The 11246-nt window shown below is 62.5% G+C and overlaps 1 protein-coding gene across 1 annotated transcript; it reads right to left on the bottom strand.

Moving 5' to 3' along the window:
- Positions 1-315: 315 nt before the first annotated feature.
- DCAF8 (DDB1 and CUL4 associated factor 8) lies at positions 316-11131 on the bottom strand. The gene is given in 10 exon segments (XM_048932628.1): positions 316-461; positions 1738-1848; positions 2888-2982; positions 3194-3334; positions 3794-3838; positions 3840-3887; positions 3889-4469; positions 4761-4833; positions 9536-9628; positions 11116-11131. Coding segments are annotated over 8 exon segments (1197 nt in total). The 5' UTR covers positions 4810-4833; positions 9536-9628; positions 11116-11131; the 3' UTR covers positions 316-334.
- Between the last annotated feature and the right edge of the window lie 115 nt (positions 11132-11246).

Raw genomic sequence — 11246 nt, 5'->3', positions numbered from 1 at the left:
AATGGGGTCAACTGGGGACACTGGAGTCAATGGGGGCAGTGGGGTCAATAGGGACGTTGGAGGCAGTGGGGCAATGGGGGCAGTGGGGTCAATAGGGACATTGGGGGCAGTGGGGTCAATAGGGATGTTGGAGGCAGTGGGGATGTTGGGGGCTGTGGGGTCAATAGGGACATTGGAGGCAGTGGGGCAGTGGGGGCAGTGGGGTCAACAGGGATATTGGGGGCAGTGGGGTCAATAGGGACGTTGGAGGCAGTGGGGCAATGGGGGCAGTGGGGTCAATAGGGACGTTGGGGGCAGTGGGGTCAATGGGGGGAAGCAGGCAGTAGGGGCTGGCTCAGCTGCTCCAGGTGCCTCCCAGCACGCAGAGGCGCGGGCAGCGGGGGCTCACCAGGTGGTGGGGGCAGAACTTCTTCAGCACGCCGTTGTTCTCGTTCTCGTCGATCTTCCGCTGGTCGTAGATCCTGGGGGGAGGCAGACGTGGGCGCTCACCCCAAACGCTCGTGCAAACGGGGCGCCTCAGCCCCGACCAGGCGATGCCACGTCCGACACCGCGGCCCCTCAGCGACGCTCCGCGCAGCCACGAGCGGATGGGAGAGGCAGAAAGTGCGGCCCGAGCAGCTCGGTGTCAGCTCTCATCAGGTCGCCGGCTGCTCGGCGGCGCATGGCAACGGCTGTGAGCACGCAGGCCGCAACCCGCGCTCGGGGGACGCGGCTGTCAGCACGCCACGCTGCGCCCCACGGGAGCTGTTAACCTCTGCGCTCCTCCCCGGCTCCTGGAGGAGGGATGGGGTCGGGATGGCGGCCGAAAAAGGCAGCAGATGGAGCATGGGGAGGAGGAGGAGCTGCTCACTGAGGGCTCTGCAGGGAGGCGCTGCTGCTCGGCTCGCAGTCTGCTGAGCTCACGGGGGAAGGCTGGCGATGCTGCCGGCACAGAGCAGCACGGCCGCGTCCTCAGGGTGCTGAGCAGCACCTCTGAGCAGCTGCAAAGCTGCTGTCGGCAGCGCTCTGTGCATCCAGGGCTCAGCGACCCCCCCCCAATAAAGGCAGTGAGCGGATGATTGGCGAAGGGCGGTGAGGAGGGATGGGGGGGATGAGCAGCTCTGCCAAGCGCAGGTGCCGCGGTGGAGCTGCTTGCATGGAGATGCAACCTCAGCCCAAAGCAATGAGGGTCTGTGCCTCAAAACGGAGCCCTGAGCGCCTCTGAAGGCAGCGCAGCAGGGGGATGAGGGCACGAGGGGAGAGCAGCTTGGATCCCAGCAGCTGCTGATGGGCAGAGGATGGCAGGCAGTGCGGGAGAGGCGGCCGTGGGGAAGGGTTCAGCTGGGCGAACCCACAGCGCTGCAGAGACGGAGCAGCCAGAGCTGTGGGGTCGTCCCAGTGCTGGCCATTATGTGAGCACAGGGAGATTTTAATTGCTGCAGCAGGGGAAGGGAGGGGGGCTGGGATTGGGGAGCCCAGTGTCGCTGAAACAAAGACCTTCCCCAGCTCCATCTCAGCTCCAAAGCGCACCAGGCCTGGCCAGGCAGCTGAGGACCGAGAGAAGATGGCTCAGAAGCTCGTTAAGGCTAAGAGAATCACTGCCTCCGGGGGAAGGGAGAGCAGGGCTTGGCAGCGGATCCCAGCGCTAAACCTCCACGGATCCAAATCCCTCTCTGTTAATCCCTTGGTGCTGCTTACAGGAGAGGAGGCTTTGCAGGCATTAAGGACCGCAGCGCTGCTGGGGGGGCTCCCACTCACCTCACAAACTGATCTCTGCCTCCCACAGCAAACTGGTAGGTGTTGGCTGGGTTCACGAAGATGGTGTACAGCCCCACCTTCTTCTCCTTCTCCTTCGTCACCACCAGTTTCCTTTAAGAGACAGGGAATAACAGCAACAACGGCCGAGAGAAAAATCCACCTTGGATTCCAAACAGGGCCCAGATGGGAAACGCAGGAGCGGCACAAAAAGCACACGCACACAAAACCCCCCAACCACCGCAGCTTCCAAACCGAGCTGCCTGTGAGTCAAACAGTGCAGTGAAATCATCGCCTGGCGTCGGGCTCCAAAGGGTTTCACAGCCCAGCAGAGCCGGGCCGGCAGCAGCCAGAGCAGGGAATCAGATGAACTCCAAAGCCAAAACCCTGTGCTGCTGTTTCTCCCCACCCGTCTCGCTGTAACGAGGCCCAGATTGAGCGGAATCTGACACACTGCCTCCCTTCCCCCTTCCCCCCCCCCCAGGAAAATATTTCGGCACACAAACCCAGGCAGCATCCTGGGGAGGGAACAGCAAGCTGCAAAGCTGCTCTTGTCCTGGTTATGAAACAGATGCGTTCGGGGCTGCAGACAAAAGCCCTCGTGCACAGAAATAAAAGCGGAGCTCCAGCAGCTGAGCTGCGCAGCTCTGTGCTCTAAGCAGGATCAGCTCTGGAATTGCTGTGCTGTGCTGGAGAAGCACCCCGAATCCAGGCCCAGACGGCCGCCCTGATTTGGAGGGTTGTCAGAAAGGGCCAAACTCTGCTCCTTCGTTACTGGTGTTTGATTAACTGGGATAGCGCCCATCTGATGAGTTGAGGTGGGGACACAGCGAGCTGCCAGCGCAGGGGCTGCGTGGGGACACACAGCAGCGCTGCTGCTCCCTACCTGCGCTCCACACTGGTGGAGGACAAGGTTTAATTGCAGACTCATTAATGAGGACTGCAGCCACAGCGACACCAAACCCGCCTGGGGTCCCAACGCTGCTCCTGCTAAGCAGCAGAATCTCTCTGATCACCTCCCAGTGCCCCTCAGTGCCGTCACAGCCCCCAAAAACTGCACGTCCAGCAGGAAAATGGGCACCCAAACACCGATACGACGGTTATGGGGCAGAGACCCACAGATCCCCACCTGCAGCAGGAGGGGGATACTCACGAGGCAGGCCGGTCTTGTCGCAGATCGATGGTGAAGACGACAGCATCTTCACCTGCTGATAGGAAAGTGCATGGAGAATCCGGTTCTAGGGCCAGCTGTAAGATAAATACTCGGGCATTGGTTCCCTTTTCACCCAACAATGCGCTCGAATCCCTTTCTCCCCATAACCCCCCCCACATCCCCACGCCCTCGACGCCCCACGGCTGCGTGCTGCTCTGCCAGGCAGCACAACAAGGCCCTCCTCAGCCCCCCCCCCCATCTGTGCCCCCTCAGCCCATGGAGGTAAAGGGCATTTTGAGGGCTCACCTTGTGAGAAGCTCCCTTGTGCTGTGCCACACGCTTGGTGCTCCTGCAGCACTGCGTGGCCGAGAGCTCAGCCACCCGCACCTGCCCGTCCCGAGCACACATGGCCAGCGTGGAGTCACCGCTGTTGGGGAGGAACTTGGCCTGGAAGACAGCAAGCAGAGGTGAGGGCTCACAGCCGAGTCTGAGGAGCAATGAGGATTAGATCTTTAGAGGCGCAGCTGGAGGGTCGAGAAACCAGGCCGGCTCTTTTGGGAGCACCCGGAGGAGACACGGGAAGGATCGCGGCCCCGGCATCCCGCGGCCAGGCCGGCTGTCCGGGCGCCCTCTGGCGGCAGAGCCGCGGCACAGCGCAGCACCGTCGGAACGCCGCTCCTCCCGCACCGCGATCAACAGCAGCAGCACCGGCCGGGGGCTCCGGGCAGAGCAGCAAAGCTGTGCGGCCCCCAGCCCAAGTTTGGAGCCGCTCGAGTTTCGACGGCCCCCAGCTTCGAGAAAAGCCCCTTCTGCTGCCCCGCACAGCAGCAGCAGGCAGGGAAATCGGGCCCTGACCCGGCAGGGTGGGATGCAGCACCCACAGAGACCGGAGCGGGAGCTCCTCACCTGGAAGACGTTGCTCTTGTGGCCGCTCTCGAACTCCAGCACCGGGCCGCCTCCGCACCCAGTCCCACACCACCACTTTGAGGTCGTCGCTGCCAGCTGGCCAGCCACGTGCCCCTCTGGTTGAAGTGCAGCGTGTTGACGCAGCCCGTGTGGCCCTCCAGGCCGTGCTGCAGGCGGAAGCGCTGCACGAAGAGCCGGGCCCCGCAGGCCTCATAGACGAAGCGGGGGCTGGAGCCCAGCTCCCTGTCCCGCAGGGCGCGGATGGCCTGCCAGCGGGGCCGCGGCAGCGCCGTGGTCTCCGAGGACACCCAGTCCTCCAGCGCCTGCTCGTCGTCCGAGGAATCTCGGTCGTGGTTGGCACGTTTGCGCTGAGCGCGGCGGTGGGATCGCTGCTCCTCCTCTTCCTCCTCCTCCTCCTCCTCCTCCGAGTGCGAGCAGTCGAGGGTGCGCGACTCCTCGTTGATGGAGTAGTGGCCCGTGTCGTCCATGCTGTCAGAGTCCTTCTCCTCCGCCGAGCTCTCGGTGTCGGTGTCGCGGCTCTCTGTGCTGGTGCGGTTGGGCCCCACGTCGTCTCCAGTGAGGCTCAGGCTGACGTCGGACGCCTCCACCTCGATGCCGGAAGAAATTTCTCGGCCCTCCTCGGCTGACATCTCCTCCGGGCTGCTGGACAGGCTGCCTGCACCGCACACACAGTGCTGTGAGCTCCGAGACGTCCCGGCCCACCTGCTCTTTCCACCCCATCCATCCCCTGCATGACAGCAGAGGAGCGAGGCACGCGGCCCCATGACAGGGAGCTGAGGTGGCTGGAGCGAGCCCTGACCCCCCCAGCCTCTGCTCTGCACCCAGCGCCAGCCGCAGAGCCGGACCCCAGCCGGCCTCGTTCCCTCTTTCTGCCCCCCCCCAGCTCCATCTCCCCCACTCTGCTCCCCACATTGCTCCCCTGGGGCTGAGCTTCCCCTGCCTTCACCATTCGCGATGTCCGTCTTTCCGTCCATGCTGCTCCCTTTATCCGACATCTCCTTTCTCGCTGCGTGCTTCCCCTGAAGGCAAGAGAGGGAGAAAGCAGGAGCTGGAGCGGCCCCTGCCGCGGGGACCACGCTGTCCTAAAACACAAAGGCACACAGTGAGCGCACTCAGCACACCCCAGGGCTCCACCACCCCACGTCCCCCTATGAAGCCCAGCCGCTCTCCCCCAGCGATGGACTCTGACCCCCACACAACCCCACAGAGCAGCCCGGCGCCCTGCGCTGCTTCCCCCGACACCTGGAGCACGAGGAGCGCTGGGTTTCCCCGTCCATCTCAGCGCCTGCAGCCCACAAGCTGCTCCAGGGGGAACTTTTAAGGTCTTGAAGCCCCTTCCCACGCACAGCGCTCTCCCCTTCCCAACAAGGGGCCACCAGGGCAAAGAGAACCCATTTCTGCACAGGATGCAGCAGACAGCGCATCAGAAGGCGATGCTTCCCCACGGATGGACGCAGCACATCCCAACCCGGCACCCAGTGCAGCCCAAAGCCAAAGCCCAGCTCAGAGCCGGGGAGACACGAGCAGCGCAGGTAAAGGAGGGGAGAAAAACAAAACCGCCTCAGGGATGTTTTGCGCCCTCAGTGCCCCCTTCTGCTTCTAGGCTGAGCGCTTTCAGCTCCCCATTTACAGAGAGGGCAAAGCCAAAGCTGGGCCATCATTAACTCTGATTACAGACCGAGATTAACCAGGAATTAACACCAGCCCCGGGCAGCAGCACAAAGGCTGAATGCTCCGAGCCAACCACACTCATCATAGGGGTCTGGGGGGGCGCCGGGCTCATCCTGAGCTCATCTGCTGCCACCAGGTCACAGCCCTGCCCCCCGAGGACCCCAACCCACAGCTCAGCCTCTGGCCACAAGCGCTGCCTCCTCCAGCACAAAGAGCCCTGCGTGGCTCCATCACATCAGGGATCCCAGAGCTGCACAGCCGCAGCTGGGGGAGCCTCAGTGCCCACAGAGGGAGCAGCGTTTGCATTTCGTTCCTCAGGAGGGGTTTTCCTCTGCCGAATCACCCGCTCTGATCTGTCATTCACAGAGGTGAGCAGCAAGGAATCATAGAATCATAGAAGCACAAGGTTGGAAACGACCTGGAAGATCATCCAGTCCAACCGTCTCCTCATCACCACAGCCACCACCAGCACCAAACCACACCATAACCACATCACCACCAAACCACACCATAACCACACCATAACCACACCATAACCACACCATAACCACACCATAACCACACCATAACCACACCATAACCACACCATAACCACACCATAACCACACCATAACCACACCATAACCACACCACCAAACCACATCATGCAGCTCCTCATCCAGGTGCCTCTTGAACACTGCCAGGGTCGGCGGCTCCCCCACCTCCCTGGGCAGCCATTGCAGTCCAGACCACTGAGAGAAGAAGTTCTTCCTTATGTCCAACCTAAACCTCCTCTGCTACAACTTGTGGCCATTGCCCTGTGTGCTGCTCGTTGCCTGGGGGAAGAGGCCAAAGCCCTCCTCACCCCAGCCTCCCTTCAGGAGTGCAGTCAGGTCTCCCCTGAGCTCCTCTTCTCCACACTGAACCCCAGCTCCCTCAGCTGCTCCTCATCTTTGTGCTCCACACCCCTCACCATTCCGTTGCCCTGCTCTGCACGCGCTCCAGGGCTTCAAATGTCTTTCCTGCAGTGAGGAGCCCAAAACTGAACACAGCACTGGAGGTGCGGCCTCAGCAGAGCTGGGTGCAGGGGATGCTCACCTCCCTGCTCCTGCTGGTCATTTCTAATGCAGGCCAGGATGCCGTTGGCCCTTTGGCCATCTGAGCACACTGGGCTCCTGTTCAGCCCAGCATCAACCAGCACCCCCAGGTCCTTCTCTTCTTCACACTCATCCAGCTGCTCATCCCCAAGCCTGCAGTGCTGCATGGGGTTGCTGCGGCCAAAGTGCAGCAGCCGACACTTGGCCTTGTTGAACCTCATCCCATTCACCTCATCCCGGCCATCCAGCCTGTCTGAATCCCTCTGAAGGGCCGCCCTGCCCTCACGCAGATCCACGCCACCTCCCAGCTCAGTGCCATCTGCAAACTTACTGAGGGTGCCCTCAATGCCCTCATCCAGGTCATCAATAACGATATTAAACAAGATGGGCCCCAGCACCGAGCCCTGGAAGACTCCACTTGAAATGGGTCGCCAGCTGGACTTCACTCCACTCACCACGTCCTGCTGGGCACGGCCCTGTAGGCAGCTCCTTACCCAAAGCAGTGTCTGTCTGTGCAGACCATGGGCAGCCAGTTTCCCCAGAAGAAGCCTGTGAGGGACCGTGCCAAACCTCTGCAAGGTCCTTGCAAACCTTTGCAATTCCTTTGCAAGGAACTCGCTTCCCAGAGGAAAGCAATCCAGTGTGGAGTAATGAGCCCGACTTCACCTCTCACCCAGCCACACGAGGGGCAGAGCTTCACTTGGAAAGAAAGCGAGCCGACCACTGAGCTCCTGGTGGCGAGCAGCAAGCTTGAGGATGCTGAAGGAGGAGGAGGAGCACAGCCACAACTCTGCCATCTTCTCCATGTGGGGCTGTGAGACTCATCACCCAGGGGCAGGTGCTCCGCATCGGCAGTAGGAGCGCATCCCTGTGGTCCCGTGCCGGCTCTGCTTGCCGTGAGACACAACGCCAGCAGCTCCTCGGCACGCGCTGTGGGCTGGAAGGAGCCCCAGAGAGGAGGAAAAGAAACCCCCAGGCTGCCCCCAAAGAGCTGCGGCTCAGGGTGGTGACAGGGATGGAAAGGGGCCCTGCGGGAACGGCGCAGCGCGGAGCTGAGGTGTCACCTGCTGGAGGTGCGGCACAACAGCGGCACCAAAGCGATCGCTCCCACCTCCCCGAGCTGCAGCGATGCTTCAGGCGATCATCAGGTGATCATTGGGACACCGCTCGGCCCCGCTGGGGGTCACCAGCCCCACAGCACGCCCCAAACAGGGCCTCGCTCTGATCCAGGCCAATGGATGGGCGCCCATCAGCAGCCACACAGCACACACTGAACGGGGCTTTGCTCTGATCCGGGCCGATGGACGGGCGCCCATCAGCAGCCCCACAGCAGCGCCCCGTCCCGCGGCCCGGCTCCCCTCCCAGGCACCGACATGTGGGTTCTGCGCTGCCCTGGACGCTGCATCTGGACAGGATCAGCCCTGAACGCCTCACATGCTCACAGCACCCCTGCGAAGGCCCTATAAATATCCCTCCGCATGCCACAGCCCAGCCGCCTCGGCACCGAGCCGCCACCTCCTCCTGAGCTCATCCCACAACAACGGGCTCTCTGGGGCCGTTCCCCCCCACCCCAAGCTTCACACACAACCAACAGCCGCTGCAGCAGCTCCTGGGTGCTGGCAACATCAGCATCGGGTCCCAGCGGCAGCGAGCGGGCTGCACAGCGCCGGCAATCGCAGCGTTCACAGCCTCTCCATCCCCAAACTCCTCCCCGCAGATTTACACAGCTCTATAAACATCACACGGCCCCGCCGGGAGGCCTGGCTGCGTTTGGGATACACAAATAAGGAGCAAGCAGACATTAAGAACAAAAAAAGAGCAGACACCCACAAGCGAGAGCCCCTCGGCCCCGCTTCCAACCCAACCCCCCCCACTATGAGCCGCAGCCTCGTGGCCTTGGCGCTGCCGGTGCAGAGCACACGTGTTGTGCCGGGTTCCTTTCAGCCTCTTCTATTTAAGGAAAGTTCTCTCATCGGGGCCGGACGGCGGCAGCTCGCAGTGTGGGGCAGCTCCGGGGCCAGCAGGTAGCTCAGTCCCTATAGAAAACCCCATCGACCCACGGCACCCAAATCCCCCCTTGTGGGGCGGGGGGGAGCCTCCGGTTGGCCAACGCTTGGGGAATCCCCCCCTCGTGCTGAGAGATCTGGAGAGGTTGGGATCATTACAAAGCTCCCAGGCCCCGCTGATGACGTTAATGAAGCAGCTCCTCACTCGCAGTTAAAGGGAGATCAGCAATTCCCACCTCTCCCCCTGGATCGGAGCATCGTGAGCCCATCAGCACAGTGACCCACAGCACCTCTGTGGGGACGCAGCGTCCGTCCGTGGGGCTGCCACACAGCCATCCCCATCCCCATCGCCCCGCCATCCTACAGACCCCCTCGTGTCCTCCCCAGCAACAGCCCAGACCCAGGGTCCTACTGCCCCACAGACCCCCCTGTGCCCCCCCCATTTGCAGTCCCAGAGCAACATCCCACAGTGAGTGCCCTGCTGCCCCACAGGCCCCCTTCTACCCCTATTTGCTCTCCCACAGCAAAACCCCATAGCCAGTGCCCCACTGTTTTCTGAGTGGCTGAGCAAGGGAAATACAGGACGGTGCAACCGTGCTGCTAATTAACTGCAGGTAATGAGCCCCTCAGCACCCCTTTCCCATCCAGAGACGGTGAGGACAGGGGCTCCACCTCACTGAGAGGAATTGGGGCTGGGGGAGGTGGCCAACCCCAAGAACGGGGAAACCCCCCCATATGAGGAGCTGGGAGCTCCCTGCCGTGAGCTGACACCAGGAATCCAGCATCACAACGGAGATCAGCACCGACACGGCTCCAAAAATCAACGCACGGGAAGGAAGGAAGGAAGGACAGAAAGACAGACAGACCCCAAGGAGCACAACCTGCCCATCACAAACAGCCCCTCCAGTAAGCTCCCATCTCCCAGTTTGGAGCCTTTACTGGGAGGCTCTGCCCAGTGCCCGACTCACCTGCAAGCAGAGGAAGGGTGAAGGCCTGGCAGGGTCGGGAACCGGGGACAGCCGTCCCAGCACCGCAGCGCCACGGGGACAAAGGTGACAGTCCTGGAAAGGAGGGGGTGACAAAGCCACACAGTGGATAACAGTTGGACATGAAGGCTGGGGGGGAGCCCCAGTAGCCCCTCGATGGGATGATGGCGTTCTGGGGGTGGAAGGGACCCCCGCTGTCCCCCCCTCCACCCCCCCAAGGGCTGAGGACCTTTGGGTTTACAGAAACAGGATCTGAGTGCAACAGAGACAACAGCCCCACACAGGGGGTCCTGTCCAGGGGACACAAGGATCCCTGGAATGTTTCCCATAAAGGAGAAAGGACCCCCCTCTCCCCCCCCACCTCCTCCAGACCCCCTGACCCCAGGAGCTCTCAAATAGGGTTGGAGGATCTCCATGGAGCAGCAAAGATGCCCTCTCAGCTTCCCCCAGAACAGGCACAGATGCTCTATAGGCAGAAGGGACCCCCCCTCTGTCTCCCAGAACTCCCAAAAGGCACTATGCCCCATAGGGGGGGCACAGAGGGACCTGGGGGGAGCAGGGATTCCTTTCTGTCCCTACAAAAAGCACTCTGACCCCCTCCCCAGGCAAAGCAGGGACACTTCCTATGGAGGGGGTGACCCCTTAGGAAGAGCAAGGTGCCCACCCCCCTCCCCAAAAGATGCAGGGCACCCTGGGTGGGGTAGCAAGGAGCCCCTGCATAGAGCACCCCAGAGGCACCCCGTGGAGAAGCAAGGATCCCCATTTTTGTGCCCCCTCCCCAAAGGTACAGCAATCCCCGAGGGACACGGCGATGACCATGGACCCCAACCTCAAAGGCACAACGTTGCCATGGGGGTAGCAGGGACCCCTCCCAAAGGGTCAGCGTATACAGGGAGTGGGGAGGGGAAGGCAGGCAGCAGGGAGGCCTCCTCTGTGCCCCTCTCAAGGCACAGTGAATCGCTGGGAAGAGCAGGGCCTCCCCCCAAACGGGCAACAGCCCCACGAGGAGCGGCAGGGACCCCTCCTGCACCCACCCTATACGAGCAGTGACCCCCGAGGGGCACCACGTCCCCCCTCGCCCCAACCAAAGAAGGGGGAAACCCTCAGGGAAGAGCACGGATTCCCCCCTCAAAAGTGCAACGGCCCCACGGGGGGGGGGAACGGGGATCCCATTTGCACCCCCCCCCCAAAAAGAACAACATTCTCTGAGGGACACCGGGGCCCCCCCCCCCAAAAAATAACAGGGACCCCCCTGAGAAGAGCAGGGCGCCCCTTCCTAAGGGCAACGGCCACACGCAGGGCTCAGGGACCCCTTCTGCACCCCCGTAAAGTGGCAGTGACCCCCCGAGGGACCCCCTGGAGTCAGACGGCCACCCCCCCAGGACGCGGTTACCGCACAGCGCACCCGGCCCCCCAGCAGGGGCCCGCAGGGGCCTCGGGGCTCACTAGGCCTCAGGCGGGGGGGGGAGGGGGGAGCAGGCCGCAAACCCGGGCCCAACCACTACCGGCAAAGATAAGAGGGGAAAGAACGACCCCTCCCCGCTCGGCGGTCCCGCACAGACCCTTTCGCTGCCGTTCCCGGCCAACGCTCAGGCGCGAGCCCCGTGTTCCCCAACTGCTCCCCCTCCGCCGGCCCTGAGCCCAATCGTCGCCATCTCAGTGCACCGCCTCCAGATGCTTTACGGCAGCGCGG

This window comes from Lagopus muta (assembly GCF_023343835.1).
Source record: "Lagopus muta isolate bLagMut1 chromosome 29 unlocalized genomic scaffold, bLagMut1 primary SUPER_29_unloc_2, whole genome shotgun sequence".
Classification (NCBI taxonomy): domain Eukaryota; kingdom Metazoa; phylum Chordata; class Aves; order Galliformes; family Phasianidae; genus Lagopus; species Lagopus muta.
Note: the sequence above shows the minus strand (reverse complement) of the source record. Positions and strands in the feature narration are given on the sequence as shown.